At 33.0% G+C, this 21,966-nt stretch overlaps 3 protein-coding genes and 1 non-coding gene across 4 annotated transcripts in view; 1 reads left to right on the top strand and 3 right to left on the bottom strand.

Annotated features, from left to right (window-relative positions):
• Window positions 1–5,317: 5,317 nt before the first annotated feature.
• On the bottom strand, window positions 5,318–5,390 carry Trnav-aac. Its single transcript has one exon. It is a non-coding gene; the product is annotated as a tRNA-Val (tRNA).
• A 285-nt stretch (window positions 5,391–5,675) lies between these two features.
• Window positions 5,676–8,200, bottom strand: LOC119837040 (guanine nucleotide exchange factor MSS4 homolog). Its single transcript, XM_038362525.1, has 2 exons — window positions 7,955–8,200; window positions 5,676–7,697 (listed from the first exon to the last, which is right to left on the bottom strand). Exons 1-2 carry the CDS (start codon window positions 8,099–8,101, stop codon window positions 7,461–7,463), a joined length of 384 nt encoding a protein of 127 aa, XP_038218453.1. The 5' UTR covers window positions 8,102–8,200; the 3' UTR covers window positions 5,676–7,460.
• Window positions 8,201–9,075: 875 nt separating this feature from the next.
• On the top strand, window positions 9,076–13,373 carry LOC119836965 (PSME3-interacting protein). The gene is made up of 7 exons (XM_038362439.1): window positions 9,076–9,335; window positions 10,180–10,278; window positions 10,820–10,940; window positions 11,741–11,849; window positions 12,173–12,267; window positions 12,477–12,600; window positions 13,211–13,373. The coding sequence occupies exons 1-7, from the start codon at window positions 9,239–9,241 to the stop codon at window positions 13,292–13,294; spliced, it is 729 nt and encodes a 242-aa protein (XP_038218367.1). The 5' UTR covers window positions 9,076–9,238; the 3' UTR covers window positions 13,295–13,373.
• Window positions 13,374–13,610: 237 nt separating this feature from the next.
• LOC119837100 (zinc finger protein 878-like) overlaps window positions 13,611–21,966 on the bottom strand; it is a 14,578-nt gene continuing 6,222 nt past the window's right edge. Inside the window, exons 8-15 of the mRNA XM_038362599.1 lie at window positions 20,878–20,996; window positions 19,487–19,550; window positions 18,874–18,896; window positions 18,033–18,120; window positions 16,813–16,935; window positions 15,953–16,063; window positions 15,191–15,306; window positions 13,611–14,852 (exon numbers count right to left, since the gene is read on the bottom strand). Of these exons, the coding sequence (XP_038218527.1) occupies window positions 14,726–14,852; window positions 15,191–15,306; window positions 15,953–16,063; window positions 16,813–16,935; window positions 18,033–18,120; window positions 18,874–18,896; window positions 19,487–19,550; window positions 20,878–20,996 (771 nt within the window). The 3' untranslated portion in view covers window positions 13,611–14,725. The remainder of the gene's footprint in view (window positions 14,853–15,190; window positions 15,307–15,952; window positions 16,064–16,812; window positions 16,936–18,032; window positions 18,121–18,873; window positions 18,897–19,486; window positions 19,551–20,877; window positions 20,997–21,966) is intronic.

Here is a 21,966-nt window from a genome sequence, read left to right as displayed (position 1 = left end):
GTTTATTGTTTTTTTATTTTTTTTTAATTGTGGAGTCAAATAAATGTTTCTTTCTTTCTTTCTTTCTTTCTTTCTTTCAATTCATAAAATTGTATATTATAATCTTTTTGTTACAAGAATTGCTCGTTTAAAGATATAAGATAACTTATATTTAGTTTTATTTGTGGTGATAAACAGATTTATAAATTAACTATCGCATTTGCATTATTAACTGTTATCACAATTAATATATTTGACACATATATCTATCTATATATATAAAATTCTCGTGTCACAGTTTTCGTTGCCATACTCCTCCGAAACGGCTTGACCGATTCCTCTGAAATTTGGTAAGCATATTGGGTAGGTCTGAGAATCGGCCAACATCTATTTTCGGGATAACCGATATTCCTACGGGATACGGACTTACGCGGGTGAAACCGCGGGGCGCAGCTAGTTATAAATAATAATATATTCATTTTGATTTCTGTATATCTTAACTTAATGAAAACATTCAGGGATATTTTTTCAAATCAGGATTCAATATCTTTTGCTTTATTTTTAAACATACTTTCTTTTATTACCTCCCAATGGATCTGTTTTTAGTGAGTATAGATTTTTAAAATAAAAAGCACTTAAGTAAATTGACTAGCTTCACTTTCATTTTATGTGAAATTACAAACAAATAAACAAACACACACTTCACCTTATTAGAACTGATACTTTGTTTTATTGCCTTTCAATGGATTTAGACTTTTAAATTTATAAAATAAAACCATAGAATTATTGTGGACGAAATTTAGTTCTAGAAAAAAGGAGGTTTCGTATCGATTCTTTATTTTATGTGTAGGTAACACATAAAAGAAATACATTTGAATAGGGTAAATTTTGATGACTCTTTAAATTTTTTATAAGCTTAACTCTCTTCTCTTTATCTTTGAAATACTTTGTTATTTAATTCTTGTGATTAGGCTTTTTTTGCTGGTTATTCTGTTTTGCTTGCCTTGGTTCTAGTTTCGTTGAATGTTTGTTTCTTACTGACTACCTTCTTGCATATCCATCCTGTTCAGGATGCTTTGATTTTTTTGGAATAAGGCCTCTTTTTATACACACGCCAAACTTTTATGTAATTTTCTATTTCCATCTACGCTATCTACTATTTGACTTCCGTTTTTGTTTCTGTATCCGTTTGTTTTTCGAAGCCGGGGCGAACATCTAATAATATTATAAATAGTAATTCTGTCTGATCCGCTTTCACATTTAAACAAACCACTGCACCGGTTTTTAATAAAATTTGTAACAGAGTTCGATCGTATTCAGTACACAACTATTTATTTTCATCTTCGGAAATCCTGATCAATCTATTTACATATAATTAAATATATATAACACTTAAATAAGGTGGAGTAAGTCTAGGTTACACATACATAAGTCTAAGGTTTTAATAACTAGAATTAGTTTGGCAAGCACTAGACTTTCGTTTCGGAAAAGTGAAAACGTCAGTAACAACGGTGACATAATACTAAGTAATACATGGCCCTCAATAAGTATTTTGAGCTAGCTAGAGTTCCTGCTTAAAAATCGCGATTTTAGGTATCCTAAGTTAGCTTGCCGTAAATCGCGCAAAAAATGTACATAATAAAATTATTAACTCACATACCATTGAGGAGTGTGAAACATAAATGTTGGCCGATTCTCAGACCTACCCAAAATGTAAAAAGTGCACAAAAATTTATGAGATTCGGTGGAACCGTTCCGGAGGAGTATAGGAACATTGTGACACTAAAATTTAAATGTATAGGTATATATATATATAAATGAAGAAGAATGAAATAAATCAATAAGAGAGAGAAAAATAATGTTATTTACACATATAAATGGCTTGAGAATGAGATAAATTTTCGTCGACTACGAATGTCACAGCATATCTCGTATCATGCCTATTATGGGGGGAAAATGCTATCAACTCTGTCGATTATTGTACAGAAATTAATTAGGGCTATCACTAAGACAAACTTACATTAAAAAAGGGATACAAAATTATTTACAAACGGTTAAGTAAACCGAAAAATCAATACTGAGGTGTTGTTCCTCAAATATACTGAGTAGAATCCTTTTTTGACGCACTCAACTATATTATATTTATTTATTTTTATTCCTCTTTATAATTTTCTGTTTTTTTTTTGTTTCATTTTTTTATGTAATGTTATTATTCGTGTGTTTGTGTGTATTAAAATAAATTGTTCTTTCTTTTTCTTTCTTAAATAATAAACTAACTGCTAATTGACAGTTAATTTGTTGGAAGATTTATGCCAAATTTTAAGTAAGTAGGGAAACTTGAAATACAATACCGTTTGGCATTTAAATGAGCAAAAGCACGTTTCATCCCGGGATCGAACCGGGGACCTCCTCCGTGTTATGTGTTAACCGGACACACGGAAACTGAAGGTAGTGTGACAATAAAACATGATATATTTCCCCAAATAAAAGTAATATAATATAAAAATGGTCTTATGTTATATAAATAAAAATGTGACGTTCACACACACATGCAGTATTGTTTCTTAAAATTATTTATATTACTATATAAATTGTATCTATTAAAATAAGATATAACTATGTATTTTATCTGAATACTGAAAAAAATACTTTTCTAATGGTGTACCACAAGCATTAAAACAATTTTGCTATGTACTTTGTCATCATAATATTTTACACTTGTGGCAGCCCTAAAGACTACTCGGGTATACGTGTACACACAAGCTATATCTAGCAATATATCCTAGGTCTTAAGCTAAAACCTGCGTGGTTCGGATTCAATTTCCGGCCAAATACCAGCGCATACAGGTCGCCGACCTAGCTATAGGCTTTATGTCACTAGGCACAGCACAATCTAGACTTGTCTATAACAGTAAATGTATTTTTTATTCTAACATATTGCGTTTAAAAATAACTCAAATTATAATTTAGACTCTAGAAATATACGAAAAATAGTTTCCACACTAACACTGTTTTATTTCAATAGATATTTGTAATGTAGTAATAATGATAAGATAGACTAAAAAAAATTGCTTTATTGCCAGATATTACATGAGGTTTTGAACTCGTAGTCATAGACAATTACTGGTATATCATTCTTAGAATGAATTTTTTATGAGATTCAAATAAGCGTCATAATAATGAAGATCCATTACTGTGGGATGTCGTGGAAAAGAGATATTTTATTGTAATAAAAAAGGCCTATATCACTGATCACTCTCTTACCTAGGTACTATATTAAGGCGGTAAAATTTAAAAACCATAAAATTCCATTACGACGTGAAAGAAATATAAAGGCACTGCATATTCATAATATTAGTAAGGATTAGTATAAATTGAAATATGTACAGAGATTAAATAGTTAAAACATTGCTACAAAATCAGCATATTTAGTATGAAAGATCTAAAAAATTCATAGCATTTAAAATGTCGGTATTACTTGTAATTTTTATTCTGTGGTACTACGTATAACCAACATGTATCAGAAGTTTAAAAAACAAAAAGGAAAATAGCAAAACATTAGTTTATGTGCAAATTGGCAAATAAAATGGATAACTACGTATACACAGTACATAGAATATTCGAAGTGATCTTGAAGGAGTAAAGTCTATGTGTATAATATGCTGATTCGTACCTGTATATAGGTTTATTACCAATTAATTAATCTACCCTCAAATCAAGTCAGCCAAACCACGTAAATTATTCACGAGTCGGTAGTGTGTCCGGAGATGCGTAAATCGAAATAATCGCATTGTGCAGTAACGAGGTACTCACTGGCTTTCTACATGGCCATGAAAAGAGTAATTTTCTGCTAAACAATGTAGCTTTAAAACTAAATTATTCTGGAATTTCTAGAAGTTCTCAAATGTGAAAAATATGACACATCTTGGTACTACTATTTCTGTGTTTTCTTAATAATTAATTAATTATTCTGGTGGACACAAAAATAAATCGGTGAAGTGCTACTCGGTCCTTAAACATAAAAGCTAAAGAGCAACTGCAAAAAAATGGTAACCCATCCAATTTTTGACCACCCCAAAAGTTGCTTAACCTAGATTGTTTATCATATGTTATATTACAATAATGAATTGTTGTTCAATTTACACTAATTCCTTAGGAAGTACCCGCCAAACAGAAAAGCCTGTTTAATGGCTGCCATCGACATGTGTTATGCATGCCGACTTTTGAACCGCGAGAGCGGCCATTACGTGCCAACTATTTACGTATTGCTTATTTGTTATTAGCATTATTTGTATAATTAGACATATTAAACAAGTTTATTTAAATTCTTAACTGCGTAATAATTGGGAATATTTTTTTACATAACAAAGTTTTTCACCGCATCGGAACATGAACATTTGATAGAAATAAGTGATTTTTATATAAAATTGTATGAAACAATATATAAATGCAGTAAGTAATTATACAAAAAAAACTAATATGACATGCAAATTATAAGTTTGAACGTGTTAATCTCAGGAATAATTACACCGATTTCAAAAATTCTTTCACTGTTGCGCATGTAGGTATTTGATCCCTGAGTGCTATGGGTTTAGTTTTATATACCAAGTGCAAAGCCAGGGCCGACTGCTAGTTATAAAATCAATACATTGATATTATAAAACAGTTCTGTACCATTTAACATTTTAAAAAGTTATTGCTTTGCAATAAAGGTGTTGCTTAGACCTCAAAACAACATACAGTGAATTTTTAGTCTTTTAGTTTGTATGTGCGTCATTCATGTAAAAACAATCGGGCAGATTTCGACTATTTTGAATTTATATGGATTATTAAACTGTGCAGCATAAATTTTATAATAAAAACACTTAAGGAGTGGCCTTATTATACTTATATACCTAACCTGGGAATGAAACAATAATTCTCGAACGTGTAATTAATCTATTTTAGTATTATAAAGAAGTAGTATGTGAAGTTGTGAGTTTATAACGTTGTGTCTCAGAAACTGCTAGACGATTCCAAAAATTCCTGCACCATTGAATTTGTACACTCTTTTTATGTCAAATCGAAAAATTGAGGTGGTGGTTCGCCTGATGGTAAGAGATCACTATCGCCCATGAACATTTATAGAGACAGTGCCTCTGCGGATGCGCTGCCGCTGCCGCTTTTAGGGAAAGTTTGACAATTGGAAAGAAGGAATGGACTGGGACGGATGAGAAAAAGGAAACGGGCTTCCGGCACGGCTAAAAAGTGTTTCAATTGGTACTAGACTTTAGGTAATAAAAATAATATTGTAGTATATGATAATATGTATTGAACAAAAAATTAAACACAAAAAGTATGTTTCCGCCCGGGATCGAACCGGGGACCTTCTGCGTGTTAGGCAGATGTGATAACCGCTACACCACGGAAACCGATGGCTGTTCAACTAAATTATTACACATATTCAATTAGCGATTGTTATTGTTTATCGTGGTATAATTGCACATTATATTATCTGTGCTTTCAGTTTTCCATACATTATAAAAGCTAGTTTTACCTGTCATATAATATATTTGTATTATTCCATTATTTATTGTAGCATAGCCTATCCAGTGGACTGCACGTCATGCCTTAAAATTATATAATCCTCATTATTTATGTATATTAATTAAATATTTCGTATTAGTTTTAAAGGGGTGTAACAAAAACTCATTAAAAGCAGTGATAAAACATTTATTTACAGATAGTAAAAATTTATACTGTTTCATCTGAATTTCATTTGAATATGAGCTTGGAATGATATAAAATGAGCATATAGTACATAAAACTAATATAAGACGCGTTTTTTTTTATTTCTTAGTACAGAAATCGACTTCATTACCAGCTGGTTTCAATGGTCTATACATAACTGACAGATTATAATTGATCAGTATACATTGCTCCCTTATTTAAATGCGTAAGAAAAAAATCCAAACTTACCATGCATTCAAAATCGTCACCTCTAATCCAGAGATTAGATCAGACTTTGATATGAAAACTAGGTGACAAATAAGAGGACTATAGGTGAAATTCCACTTTGTGGACGGTATTATTTGGTAGCCATTTTGATTGATCAAGTTACTGAATACCATATTTTACTTACATTTTTTTTTCAATTTGAGTAATAAACAGAGAGAACTTAGGAGACAGCACCAACATTTGTAGAATATGCCCCCTAAATATAATTTAACGTGATATAGTATAAAGTATAAAAATAATAAATAATAAAATTTTCTATGTATGCTTTTTTTTAAGTTTAAATCCATTCACCATAGAGTTTCACATACAGTTCTCATTGCGATAGAGTTCTTATTGCGATATTGACATAAGTACAGTATATAGAAAAAGAATACTTTATTAAAACGAATTTGACGAAAAATATAGCAGTTGTCACAACTCAATATCAATATTATATATTATGGCAATAAACCCTCATAGGAAGCCTGTGTCCCAGCAGTGGGAACATCTATAAGCTGATGATGATGATGATGATGATTATAGTAATAACAAATGGGAAAACAAGCACGCAGCAGCCTTTAAATGGTGTTGTCATTAAACTACTGTATTCAGTGTGAAACACCATTAATATAATCTTTTATAAAATTAATTTAATGTTATCAGTGCATGAAATATAAAACAGTAAATTACAGGGTATGATAATCTCTTCATACGCTAAAAAATATATTACATTGAATAATGAATATCCTTTACTAATGAATTTATGGTTATTTATGGTTATTGTTAAACTATTATGTATGTTTACCACCTATAATGACAAGAAGGAACTGCCTGCCTGTTAATTTCATAATCTTTACCAATGAGGTCATGAAATTTACACTTAATATAACTATCAAGTGTTGCCGTTCCAAAGCAAATATTTGCTTAATTAATTAATAATTTTATAATAAATTGGAGCCACAAAGTAAACTTTGATTTAGTAAATACTTGGATAAATCGGTTAAATTAAAAATTAAAAGGGGCACACCAGAACGAGCACTATAAAATAAATATATGTTATAATATAATAAAATATTAATCATTATTGGATAAATCTTAGTATTAAAATTCTTTCACAAGTAGAAAGCTGAATTATTCTAAAACAACTAAGTTTTATATTTTCATTTTTTTCCTAATTTCAGTGACAGGAAAAGCAGCTAAATGTATGTAACAATATTTTTTAAGACCTGAAGAAAAAATTTCCATGTGTACAGTACGGTCACAATAACTCGACCTTTCCATAGTTCAATCAGTAATTGTACTAAACATCAAAATGACGTCATTAAATGGTGTCAAGTTAATGGGACCGCATTGTACTATGATGGTAAAAAAATTATCTTTATATTATAAAACAACAAGTTCCCCCCTAACACTATTGACTGATTTTATATTAAAATTTTAAATCGACAATATCAAATAGGTGTTACTCTAACTTCAGACTTGCAAAGCATTAACTTAAATATAACTCATTCATGTTTAACCCTAGACAGGGCCACATAACTATGTTTAGTGTCCATATCATAGAATCCAACAGGTCCTGCATCACAGTCCGCACAACTTAAATATTTATAGTTGTCCACTGTATGGGTGAAACCAATATTCTCAAAAGAATACATGTTCTCCACGAAATAAAACTCATTTATCTTTTCACTTTGGACTTGTCCATCGGAGTTCTTCTCCTGCTGCATTAGAGGTAGGTCCTTCTGTAATATTTGAATGTGATATGTTTAATATCTTTATTTAATTAATAGTTTGAGCTTATCACGCTGAGTTTAGAAAGCGGATAGAAGCATTAGATAAATGTCGAATCGCGTGTATAAACAGTTAATAAAGGTTTTAGTTTTAAGTGAAATGGGATAACTTTTTTTGAAAAATAGCGCCGCTCGCGTCTTTTGTTTAAGGCGGCTAGTATTCTATTTAGTCTTTAATGAAGTGTAGAATAATGGAAAGTGAAAAATACCTCTTGTTTCATATATTTCCCCGATTTCCGGTCTAAAATCTTTGAACCGCAAAATTTGCATCTCACTAATAACTTATTAGTGCCGTCTTCCACTAGTTCGTTTTGGGTTTCGCTATTACCTAAATCTAAGGCGTTCGGTTCAGACATAATTCACTACTATTGTTATAATGTTATTAAAACAATAACATTAAGTTAACACAGGCCTAGATTTGTAATAACCTAACAAGTAACAAATTGTCAAATGTCATCTGTGAAGTGTCATTCCTCTTTTTAGAAATTGGATATCAACATAAATATAATACCTAACTAAACGCATGATTAACGTGAAAAATCAAACAGAATTATTGTGATTTGTGGAGAAAATTTATTAAAATATTTAATTTATTTAATTAAGTTTATATAAAACTAGCTGTCCGCCCCGGCTTCGCCCGTGGTACATATAAAGCCTAAATTCTTCCTCAATACTTTTATTGTAGGGCATCTAAAACTGAAAGAATTCAAAACGGACCAGTAGTTCCTGAGATTAGCACGTTCAAACAAACAAACGAAGAAACTCTTCAGCTTTATAATATATAGCTGTCCAGTTGAATATCTGAATTATTGCGATTAGAGTTATATATTTGAGTTTAAAAAATATCAAACGAACTAACTAACCCTTCAGCTTTATAGCAATACTGGTTTGGGTGTTTCAATAAAGATATATTACGGAACCCATTTTTTTCCAAAATAAAATATAGTCTATGTTACTCGTGGATAATGTAGCTTTCGAATGGTGAAAGAATTTTTAAAATCGGTCCAGTAGTTTTTGAGCCTATTCATTACAACCAAACAAACAAAGTTTTCCTCTTTATGATATTAGTGTAGATTATTCAAAGATGTAGGTATTATTCATCAAAGTAGAGTGTAGGATCACAGTATTATATTAATATGGCCCATGTTGTTATAATTTCTATAATATTTTAACAACAACAAATCAATTAATGAAATGTCTTTACTTCGCGCGCATCTATTTCAATAAATACCACCAGTAAGATTTTTTTTTCTTTCTTCATCGGTTTCTTTTGCGGTAACTCCAGAAATTTTTGTATACATATGACTTTGACTATTTTCGTTGTCACTTGTCATAGATTCTGTCAGTGTCAATAGATCGTTAATGTTTTAATGCTTGAAATGAAATAAAAATTACTTTTAACAATAGTTATAATACTATATTTAAGCCAAAAGGTGTTAAATAATAACTGCGTTTGAGCGAGTTATATCTTTTAGTAAATAAAATACAATAAAATGAGTTCCGGATTTATATCAGAATCCGAAATTTTGGAAGCCAGACGTCGGCGTCAAGAAGAATGGGAAAAAGTTCGTACAGAAGACCAACCTCAAGGTATCAGCGTTTCTGTCTCAAATAAGGTTACGTTTCTTATCGTAAATGTACATTTAATATAAAAAAAGTTTTAAGGTTAAGAGGAACGAATTTGTAGAAATATTAAAAAGTTGAATTGATGAAAGTATAAAATGTTTTGTTTAACAATAATGATGTATGAAAAAACATAATATATTTTTTTTAATAATATTTTGATGCCATTACATAAACTAAGTATAAAATGCTGATTATATCTCAAAGAACATAATATGCGATTTATGAAGGATAAAAAAGACTAAAAAGATTTAAAGTTAAAAAAGATAAATGGCAACCTTTTTATAATGATAACAAATGAAAACCACTTCATAATCTATTACCTATCTATTCTTTACATTTCAATGAACTGTTATAACTTAACTATAATTTATTCTATAATCTTAACTTTTTATGCAATTAATATTTATAAATTTCTGTAACTTCATGTTTTATTAAAAAAAGTAATATGCATTAAATATCTATTATGTTATAAATTTTTAAGAATAATTTTAAGAATTTAAAAGAATAAATTTTTAAGACTGTTATGGTACAGAATCATAGAAATGATACCAAAATGGATATATAAACAGTGTGCTTACTATTCACCTAGAGACATATGTCAAGACGTTTTTTTAGACGAAAGTCTATACAGTCACAATCATGGTCAAGTCATTAGAATATGAATATGAGTTGAGTCACTGGGAGAAAGGGGAGCATGTATGTGTATACGCACCTTTACACTGTTGATATATTTAGTGTGTTTTTACATTATATGTACAAGCGTAAGCCTATGCTCACTGTATCATTAAAGGTACATGTAATATTACAGAAGCCCCAGAGGAGCCCTACGACACTAGGCCACTGTATCAGCGTCTCGAAGAGCAACGCATGAAGAAAGAGGCAGAATATGAAGAGGCACATAAGCTCAGTAAGTATTTATTTACCAGCTTCGCCCTGAGGTTTTACCCACCTAGGTCTGTATCTAGTAGGAATATTGGTATAAAAACTTTTCTATGTATTCCAGTTGTGCAGCTATCTACGTACCATTCATTGCAATCGGTTCAGTAGTGTTTGCGTGAAAGAGTAACAAACATACACATACACATACACACATCGTCACAAACTTTCGCATTTATAATATTAGTAAGATTAAAATTCTTTATTGTACCATCAACAGACACACAGGAATAAAGATTCAAATTGTACAAAAGAAAGTTGAAAAAAAATTACAACAATGATAGTGCATTAAGAAGTATTTATTTCATTCCTATTGTCTCTAGTGCATGCGTTGCTGAGTGTAAAATGTTTCATCAAAATCTATCTGTCACATGTTTGAAGACCCTTAAGTATATTTTATCAATTTTTTTTTCCAATATGTAGTTAGAAATTAAAGATATTTCTTAAGGGATTAAAATGCATTTATACATTATATTATTTAGTCACACCATGGTGTCTCTCTTTAATTCCAGAGAACATGATCAGAGGCCTAGATGATGATGAGGTCGGTTTCCTCGACCTGGTGGAGAGGACGAAGGCGGAGGTAGCTCAGCAGATCAGTATCGAGGAGCATAAAGAGATGCAAGAGTTCAGGTCAGTTAATATTTAACCTTTCAGCTGATATGTAATTTATTATTCTGAGGTTCCTGATGTGTTTAACAGCTTGTCTCATTGTCTCTAAGAAAACGCTATTGCTATAACACAACCAAATGTTAAAAATTTTTGGAAATTTTGAAAGAATAGAAAAAATTCGATCACGAGGCAGGATTCGAACCTGCGTTTCTTGCCTAACCGTAGCAACGCCTAGCCTCTCGGCCACCCGTGATCCTGCCACAGTAATCGAATTTCTTCTACTCTTTCGGTTTCATGTGCCTAAGGGGCACCCCACGCCATCTATTGAGATGATTAAGAACCATCACAACCAATACGAAACATTATTTCAATGATTACAATATTGTATCGATGGAACGCGGCCTTTGTTAAATTTTAATTTTTAGTTTTATAGCATTGAAATGCTTTATAAATTAGAAATTTTTCTATTCTTTCAAAATTTCTAATTTATAAAGCATTTCAATGCTATAAAACTAAAAATAAAAAAATACAACCAAATGTTTCAATTTATAATTAGACTAAGTTTCATTGCAAAGTTTTATAGTATTGGTTTCAGTGTAAAATATAAATCTATACTAATATTATAAAGCTGAGGAGTTTTTTATTTGTTTCAATGGACTAATCTCAGGAACTGCTGGTCCGATTTGAAAAATTCTTTCAGTGTTAGATAGCCCATTTATTGGGGAAAGCTATAGGCTATATATGTACCACGGGTGAAGCCGGGGCGGACCGCTAGTATTGAATATAGCAAAATAAGTAATGTATAAATAAATTATTTACAGAGAGCGTGTGTCGAATTTGGCTGAAAGCGAAGAAATAACGCGGCTCAGAGCTCAACTGGCGCCCACGAGGTCCACACAGACAAACACACAGAAAAATAAACTTCAAGGAGTGAGAATTAAACCTATTTAAAAATTATGTATCACAGGAAATGAAATCTTCACAGGGGTCTTTGTTTCCACAAGTTCTTTTTAAACTATACTTATAATGTCAATAAATATCAAGTTTGTTTGTTTGTTTGAACATACTTATCTCAGGGAAAATAAAAATGTCTTGGATCAGTGAAAAATATTTTTATATTGGCTGGAGATCGAAAGAATACAAATTCAACTACTGAGATGGGATCATGGGTGGTCATGTGATATAATGAATTGATCACATTTAAAATCTGTTAGTCTTCAATTTCATAACTTGTTATTATGAATATTATGCAGGTAGTGGTAAGGAAGAGGAAAGCTAGCGAAATGGAGGGAGAACAGAAACAGGAGAAGGGAGCCACCCCACCCAAAAATGGACTTGTTAGTGAGAGGTAAATTGTTTTTTTTAGTTAACATAATAATTATTGAAGCAGTGGTATGCCTTTAGCCTTTTATACCAGTTAAGTCAGCTTAAATAACATAATGAATGAAATTCGTTTACAATCCGTTAAAAAATTTTAATTCCAAAATCAAAAAGAAATGTGTGTAAATATATTTTTAACAAAAAAAAAATAAATAAAAATTCCAAAAAATGTTTCAGCGTCCCAAAAAATGAGCAAGAAGTGGAAACGCTGGGTGCCCTGCGGTGTGTTGGCGTGCTGCCCGGCCTCGGCCACTACTCCGACAGCACTTCCGATAGCGACGATTCCTCTGATAACGATGAGGTATCCGAAATTTTGTAGCAAGTTTATATGCACTAGAACTAGCTTTTGCCCCCCCCCCCCCCCCCCCCCCCACTTTTTTTTAATGGCATTAAATTCGGAGTAGTTTAATAGATGTTATATTAAACCTTCCTTTTGCATCACTCTGTCTAGGCCGCAAGTCGTACTATAAAGGTCGTCGATGAAAACTAATGTTATAGAAACTCTGTACACTGACTTACACTGATGTGGGGACCATTTTAGTAATATCATTTATGTTTTCATGTTAAAATTTTTTGATTTTCTACTCATTGTATCCCTGCTTTGGTACCAAATAAAGGTATATTTATGTCTATTAAAAAAATGGCATCAAAATATGTTGCGTAGAAGAAATTAGATTACTGTGGCGGGATCACGGGTGGCCGAAAGGCTAGGTGTTGCTACGGTAAGGCAAAAAACGCGGGTTCGCATCCCGCCTCAGTGATCAAATTTTTTCTATTCTTTCAAAATTTCTCAAATTCTGTCTAGATAGCCCATTCATCGAGGAAGGCTATATATGTACCACGGGCGAAGCCAGTACGGACTGCTAGTGAAATAAACAATTTTTATATTACATTGTCTGTTTCGTTTTCAGAACGATAAATGTTGCGAGAAAAGAGATTTGCTGGGACGGAAACCGGAGTCCAGCGACAAGAGGAAGGAGGATTCTAAGAGTTAAACATTAGCCATTTAAGTGTTTTAGAATTATCTATGTATTTGTAATATATTTTGATTCCCACAATAAATATAATATTAAATACACGTGTTTTAGTTGTATGAAATGTTTTTTTTTTTTTCAATTTATATTTGTAATTATTGACAGCTAGCTATCAGAGAGAAAAATCCTGTGTGTACAATAGACTATAATCTATCTCTAACGAATTTCATAAGGACATGATGAGCTGTTTTCGCGTGTGTAGCAAACATCCATACATTCGAACAAACTTTCACGTTTTAAGAGAGGAAAAGAGTAAAAATTAAAAAACACACCACACATGCTTTATTTATTTTTTACAATTATAAATAACATATTGTTATTTTTCGTAGTTAGTTTTTCTTCACTTACTCAGAGCGTCACTGATTTTTATTATGATCTATCGTTTCTGATCAATTTCATCAACATCAGTCCAGCCCTCTAGTTGTACAACAAAATAATTAACTTACGATACTGTTTTACAATTTTAAACAATGTGAAATGGTGAAATAATTTGTATACTAACAAAAATAAAGCTTTTAACAAAAACTAAATAAGAAACACAATAACTATAGGTACTAACTAATATTATAAATGCGAAGTAACTATCTGTCCGTTGGTATGTCTCTACGCCTAAACCATGGAACCGATCTGGTCAAAATTTGGTACAAAGATAGTTTGGAGACCCGAGAAAGGACGTTTACAAGGATCATGAAAACTCAGCCATATTTCAAATGTCTACAAAAAAATAACAGAATATAATGTCAAAATTGAGACTAGATGTCGCTGATTATTGCCAGTGTAAAAATAAAACGTCCGACACGATAAGCTACATTTATCTAACTGAAAGCGTGAGAGAAAGGGAAGCAAGATATACCGGCACCGTAACGCGCTACGTAACGAACCGGTTTACCCGCCCGTAAGAAGTTATCACTTCGAAAATATATATAATTACATATACTCCACATTAAATCTTGATACATAAAGGAAAATCGTCTTAGTTACATTACTTATAGCGCAAAAAGACAGACCGGCGCCGTTACGCGTTACGTAACGAAGTTGTTTACCCTCCAATGAGCTATCGTTCAAAAATATTTACACACATTTATAATAACAAGAAATCTTTATACATGAAAGTAAATCTTCTTAGTTACATTACTAATCGGTGAAGACTGGCGCCGTAACGCGTTACGTAACGAAATTGTTTACCCTCCCGTAAGTTATCGCTACATATATATTTACAAAATTTCCACACTATACCTATTCATAAATGAAAACCGCCTCGGTTTCACCACTTGTAGCTCAGAAACGATTAAACATTTTAATGTCTTTTAGCTTTGAACTTTGAAAATCTTTAGAACATTTTACCCGGACGGTGTCGGGATGATTAACTAGTATAAAACTCACTCACTACATTTACAACGAGTAAGCGGGTTCGATTCCCGTCGCTGTTTGATGCAACTCCTTTCCAGCGTCGGATTCTTCGCTACACGTCTCTTGGGCCGTGTTCTCTGTTTTCTCTTCTTTTTTCTTTCTTCTATTTCTGAAAGAGGTTTTTTTTTTGTTAACAAAAAAAGCATGGAAAGATAAAGGAATTAAAAATATTAAAAAAAAAATCATTTAAAGACACTAAAAATGTATCCGAGTTAGTAAATAAGCATCTATTTTAAATTGTTAGTAACACTATTTATTATTGATTAACGGCTAAACAGATTTAAATGATTTTTGTTGTACCCACTTGCTTCATAACTGTTAAAATCTTCAAATAAAAAAAGCAAGGAATTAAAAATATATAATATTTTAAAAATGCTAATTACACTTAGCCAAAACAAACATCTTTTGTGTCATCCACATTTTTAAATACGCGTAAAACGGCTGTACCTTTTTGGATACGGTTGTTTGAGGTGAGCGGTTCTAAAGTGTAGCTTCATACTGTTGCTTTGCGTGAACCGTTTCTCGCACTGGGTGCACTGGTAAGGTTTTTCCCCGGTGTGCGTCTAAAAATCATTAGATTTTTTTTAAACATTTATTTAATTAAAAATAATTCTTTTTTTCTTCATAATTAAGTAATCGCATAAATTTATAAGTCGCATTTACTAATATTAGTAGGGATCAAATTCATCATACATGATGGTAAATTTTAAACGAACGAAGCCTAATTAAATAAATAAACGTTTAAGTTTGAGGTTAAGTTTGTTGGTAAATCTTAAAACTGCATTATAAAGAACTAAAACTACTTTTAGAAGAAGTCTATATTATGAATAAATAGCTGCGCCCCGTGGTTTCACCCGCGTAAGTCCGTATCCCGTTGGAATATCGGGATAAAAAGTTCCCTTTATGTTATTCCAGTTGTCCAGCTGTCTAGGTACCAAATTTTATTGTAATCTTTTTGCGTAAAAGAGCAACAAACACACACAAACACACACACAAACACACACACACACACACAAACACACACACACACACACACACACATCCTTAGAAACTTTCGCATTTATAATATTAGTAGGATAGTTGGATAAATGTTTAAGTTTGAGTTTGAATTCGTTGGTAAATCTTAAAACTTTATAAAGATCCAAAAGTCCTTCTAGAAGACGGTCTATATTTATATGAATAATTAATTTTTGAGTTTGAGTTTGGTACCAGAAGGTGGCGTTTATGCGAGACACTGGAGTAGAACTGCCGCCCGCAAGTGCCGCACGGGTGCATTTTCTCCTTGCTGTGCATGTTCTGGTGGGTGGCAACACTGCCCGGCTGTGGGAACACGTACGAAAAATAAATAAAACAACAAAAAAAAAAACCACAAAAAATCGTCCAAGTGCGAATCGGACTCGCCACACTAAGCTCGAGAGCATTTGCAAAAAAAAAAAATTGCTCACCCATTCAATTTATGACCGTGCCCATCGTTGCTTAACCTCTTTTAAATAATTCATATTCTAGATCCGGAAACACACAAATTCACAAAAAAAAGGTGTGTGTGCGATTCACACACGATAGAAGTGAAACTTAAACTAATTCGACAAAAGAATGAGATGAATATAAATATCTAATATATAAAATTCTCGTGTCACAGCTTGACCGATTTTGATGAAATTTTTTTGTACATATCGGGTAGGTCTGAGAATCGGCCAACATTTATTTTTCATACACCTAAATGATAAGAGCAAGGCGGAACAACGTTTGCCGGGTGCAGCTAGTAAAATATAAAATAGTATGTATACTTCCGTCTCATTCTTTGCCGGCTTCGTTCTACACATTTTTGTATTTGTGTCTCTCACCTGTCGTTTGTTCCGTTGTATCAGCTTTTAAATCACTCAATATAAAAAAAAATCAATCATAATATAAAAAAAAACTCACTCATTCTAAAGAAGTTTCACTTGGAAATATAAAATAAAAAAAAACTCACTCATTCCAAAGAAGTTTCACTTGGAAATAATAAAAAAAACTCACTCATTCTAAAGAATTTTCACTTCGAAATATATATAAAAAAAAAACCCACTCACCGCGAGCGAGGCGCCGCATATCTCGCATATATGCCGCTCGCTCGGCGCAAAGAAGGACGTCCGCGGGTGGGTTTTCAGATGATGCTTCATGCACGCCGCTTGCGTCTCAAACGATTTGCCGCACTGGACAAAAAAAAAAGATGGTTAAAAATATCACAATAATCCTACTAGTCCTGTGTGCGTTTGTTGCTCTTACACGCGAAAACTATTGAACCGATTGCAATGAAATTTGGTACGTGTACAGCTGGACATATAGGCAACTTTTAACCCCGATACTCCTACGGAATACGGACTAACGCGGGTGAAACTGCGGGGCGCAGCTAGTAATACTATAGATGTGAAAGTTTCTTTGTTTAGTTGTTTGTCCGTCAATCGCGCTGAAACTACTGCACGGATTTTGATGAAATTTGGTATGGAGACAGGGTATGAGCTGACTTGGGTGATAGGATACTTTTAAGAATCGCTTTTAAAATCCGTTAAAAGGTCTTCAGTTTCTAATATTTATTTACTTATTTATTCTTTATAGAACATATCACCGAAAGAAAAACAATACATTGTCATTATAAAAAAGACCATGCCGGCATATATGCACTAAAAGGCGACCTTATTGCACAAGAGCAATCTCTTCCAGGCAACCTTTAACCTCATAGTTTGATTCGTTAATTTGCTTTGAATCTATTTTTCTTCTGGGTTTAAACGTAGGTAGTAATAGGTTAGTTAGTAGGTAGATAGTAGTATGGTGGGTAGGACAGTAGTGGTGGATTTAAGCTGGGTTCTTTTAAAGTCTTTAATTTCTAAATGTATAATACTCGCGTCAAATCAAACACAAGAAATGAAACTACGACCGCCTCCTTGGTACAGTGGTAAACCCGTTAGCTTAGAACCGAGGGATCCTGGGTTCGATTCCCGGTGGGGACGCACAAAAAAAAAACGTCTCGGTGTGGCAGGACACAGAAGCCTGATCACCTTTTTGTCCATAAAGAAAATCGATCAGTGAAACAGATGTATATCATCTGCCCCAGTAAATCTGCCCCCCTGGCCCCTGTCTGGGAACATGAGACTTCCCTTTTTTTGTTTGTTGATGCAATGGAGACTTAGAAAATAAAGCGAATTTCACTAAAATGGGCTTACACTAACCCCATTTCATTGAAATTCGCTGGAAACAGGTAAAAACCACAACGCACTATTGTTCAATCTGGTTGACAGCACGACACACTTACCTGGTGGCAGGTCGTGGGTTTCTTAATCTTCCGCCGGCGCCACTTTCGATTCTCCGCATTCGGTTTTAATTTAACATCATCCGTATCTCTGAAATAGTTCAATGCTGCTGAGATTTTTCTCTATATGGCAGCCTATGCATATTTTTTTTACGTCATTGTCGGCAATGGAGCTGGTGGGACGCCTGATGGTAAGCGCTACCACCGCCCATGAACGTAAGGTCTGCAATTGACCTTACGTCTCTACAAATGGATTGCCGACTTCAAATTGGGAAGGGATTAAGAAAGAATTGTCGAGAGGAATAAAGGAAAAGACTGGGAAGGGTAAGGAAAAGGATATGGGCCTCCGGCTCCCCCACTCACCGAACGAATATACTTCAGCAGTTCGCACCGGCTTCGCTGTGGTACATGATATATAGCCTATGTCACTCGGCGAAGTAGCAGTTTTCTAATGGTGAAAGAATTTAAAAAAATCGGTCCAGTAGTTTTTGAGTTTATCCATTACACAAATAAACAAACAAACAAAAAATCTAATATTTCCTCTTTATAATACTAGTATAGATAAAATTCTCGTGTCACAAATTTTGTTACAAAACTTCTCCGAAACGGTTGAACCGATTCTCATGAAATTGCGATGGGACAATGAAATCTTCTTAATTAATATACATGGATATAAAAAAATAAAATTACAATTTCTACTGTTTTCTATGTCCCTTCTTGAGTATCAAAATCGTCCCAGTAGTTCCTGAGATTAGCGCGTCTATGCAATCTATTATCAGAGAGTGTGTTCACATTTAAACTAGTGTATTTTTGTTTATTACAAGATTTCAAAATCATCACTTACCTATTATTTAATTGATTTATGATCTGAAATAAATTAAATGGCATATTAAAATCAATATTAATAAAAAATATATACATAATTATCATAATTAAACTTGCTTCATGCATACCATAGAATCGCTATGTTGCGACGCGAGAGACAGACAAACTAATAAACAAACAATTCGCATTTTTGTAGTAGTTTCTTGAGTTTTTGAAGTAATTTTATTAATACTATAATATATAGTTATATACTACATAGCAATTTCTTATTTAATTTTTTATTGTTGTTTCGTGTTTTATACTGTGTGTACTATTATTACTCTTTTATTAATTATTAACCTATATATAAAAATCTCGTGTCACAGTTTTAGTTGTCATATTCCTCCGAAACGGCTTGACCGATTTTGATGAAATTTTTTGTGCTTATCCGGTATCTATGAGAATCGGCCAACATCAATTTTTCATACCCCTAAATGATTAGAGTAAGGCAGAACAGCGTTTGCCGGGTGCAGCTAGTTATCCTATATAGATAGGATAGTTTTCATTGTTTTCAATAACGGTAAATGTCTCCCCGGGCGGAACCGGGGTGCGCAGCTAGTATGTAATAAAAATCAACTAACGTACGCCCATACCTTTTCCTGCATTCTCTTCCCGCGTATTTTTCTCGGCTCTTCGCTTTTAGGCATTTCAAGGTCTCTGAAATAAAAAAATAAATTCATTTAAATTGCACGAAATATAACCCCGTAGTATTAAATAGGTACTAATTATTTGGAAATTAGACACTTTTTAACGGATTTGAAACGCGATTTTTTTCAATATTATATTACTACTAGCTGTGCCCCGCGGTTTCACACGCGTAAGTCCGTATCCCGTAGGAATATCGGAATAAAAAGTTGCCTATATGTTATTCCAGTTATCCAGCTGTCTACGTACCAAATTTCATGGCAATTGGTTCAGTAGTTTTTACGTGAAAGAGTAACAATCATCCATACATCCATACAAACTTTCGCATTTATAATATTAATAGGATATTTAACCCGAATTATAACGAATAAATCGCGTTTAAAATCCGTTTAAGTCTTTAACTTCTAAATATATAACACTCGCGTTAAAATAAAACACAAGAAAAAACTTATGTATTTATTATGAATATTGACCCAATGTCGCTTATCTACTCAATATATATACACTACTGACCCGGCATACGCTGCTCTGTCTTATTTTTATTATATACAACATTTCACCAGAATCGGTCTAGCCGTTTCGGAGGACTATGGTAACTAACATTGTGAAAAGGGAATTTTATATATATTAAGAAGAGGAAAGATATATTAGATAGAGATATGTACAGTGCATTAAAACAATTCACACAATAAACCCGCACCATCTTGTACCTGTTACAAGTATTTTAAAACGTTCTTATTTTTTGTACTAGTAGTTATTTTCCTTTTCCCATCACTAGCCCGTCTGTCAAAAATATCAGCTAGGTAGATGTTATGTCATTATTATCCTTTGACATTGACATAAGACTCGAAAAAAAAGTGAAAAAAAAAATAGTTTATTTTTTTATTTTTTAAGCATTGAAACGCTTTATAAATAAGACATATATAGAGAGAATAAGAAAAAAATTGATCACGAGGCGGAATTAAAAAAAAATGGTTGCCTGTAAAGTCGGTTTTACGGGCGAATATTTTACGTGACAACGTCTTTTTCTCGGTAGAATATTTATTAAATTGCACAATAGGAACAAGGAATTGAATGAAAATAAGAATTGCACAAAGAAATATATTTTGTATGTTTTATAGAAAATATATTTTGTTTACTCAAAAGACAGAGACAGAGACACAAGCACGCGCCGATTCAATGCGCCTAATTCTCTAGTGCTGCGCGCGCGGCGGACCGATCATAGTTCGGTGACTCATCGTAACGTTACCGGGCGTTACACTTTTTCATGAGTGACTCCGAGCCGCAATCTAATTTAAGACGTTGTCACTTCAAAAAAATAAAAATAACAAATACAAACAGCAATTCGTCGGCGTGCACAGCCGTGTGAAAGAAATGCTCCTCGTACGCCCTCCTCGTGTCGAAGTTTTTGTCGCATCGGGCGCAAAACGTGTTTGCGTCCTCGTCTCCGGGACTGTCCTGGGAAATTCGAAACGGTTCCGTTTATTCGTTACTGGCGACCCGCCCCGGCTTCGCCCCGGATCGCGTGTAACAATACACGATATTATACATATAAAGATGAGAAAGATTTAGTTTGAATCATTTATGTATTAAAAAAAAACTATCAAAATGCTGCTGCTGCGTGATTTTAAAGATCTAAGCCTACAGACACATAGCGAAAAGCGACTCTGTTTTATACTATGTGCTGATTAAGATCATGTATATTATTTAGAAATTATAGACTTTTTAACAGCGAGCGTGGTCTGTGGCATGGAGACTGTCTCCCACGCTCGCTGTAAAGTGTTCGAAACGTCGGGTAAATAATATAATGAATAAAATGCATATTATAAATGCGAAAGTTTGTAGGTATGTGTGTGTGTTTGTTGCTCTTTCACGCCAAAACCACTGAACCGTTTGCAATGAAATTCGGTACGTAGACAGCTGGACAACTGGAATAACGTATAGGGAACTGTATTATCCCGATACTCCTACGGGATACGGACTAACGCGGGTGAAACCGCTGGGCGCAGCTAGTACACTTATAAAACATCCAATTTACTGGCCGCCGCAGACGGACAACGCGTGTCGATGTAGTATGTATATATTGTAATGAATTTATAATTGTTCAGTATTATTTTACAAATTTGTCAATTGAATTAACTTTATACTTTTTCTATATATTTACATTCAGTTTATAAAACCCTATTTTATGATTGCATTTGATTTATAATATTTCAGTACTTGTGAATCGAAAAAGAACGAATTGAATGAATGTTTTACATTTCGTTCGTACGGGGATGAAACGATCAGCTCGACGGAGACGGACGTCTAGTGCGATTCGGAAACTTAATTGTGTTAAATTCTATAAAATCGTTGTTACGAAGCAAGCAAGCAGTTTTATTATGCACCCGACTTCGAATTGTGATAATTTATTACAGTATACGTATGT

The sequence above is a fragment of the Zerene cesonia genome, chromosome 26, assembly GCF_012273895.1.
Source record: "Zerene cesonia ecotype Mississippi chromosome 26, Zerene_cesonia_1.1, whole genome shotgun sequence".
Classification (NCBI taxonomy): Eukaryota; Metazoa; Arthropoda; class Insecta; order Lepidoptera; family Pieridae; genus Zerene; species Zerene cesonia.
The sequence above is the reverse complement of the archived record's forward strand: the minus strand, read 5'-3'. Positions and strand labels throughout refer to the sequence as shown.

Excerpts from the sequence above, each read along its gene's own strand:
- LOC119837040 (XM_038362525.1), bottom strand. The coding sequence starts at position 8,101 with ATGTCTGAACCGAACGCCTTAGATTTAGGTAATAGCGAAACCCAAAAC. Across the intron at positions 7,698-7,954 it reads GGAAATATATGAAACAAGAG|AAGGACCTACCTCTAATGCA; the intron begins GTATTTTTCACT and ends CAAATATTACAG.
- LOC119836965 (XM_038362439.1), top strand. The coding sequence starts at position 9,239 with ATGAGTTCCGGATTTATATCAGAATCCGAAATTTTGGAAGCCAGACGT. Across the intron at positions 9,336-10,179 it reads TACAGAAGACCAACCTCAAG|AAGCCCCAGAGGAGCCCTAC; the intron begins GTATCAGCGTTT and ends GTAATATTACAG. Across the intron at positions 12,268-12,476 it reads AATGGACTTGTTAGTGAGAG|CGTCCCAAAAAATGAGCAAG; the intron begins GTAAATTGTTTT and ends AAAATGTTTCAG.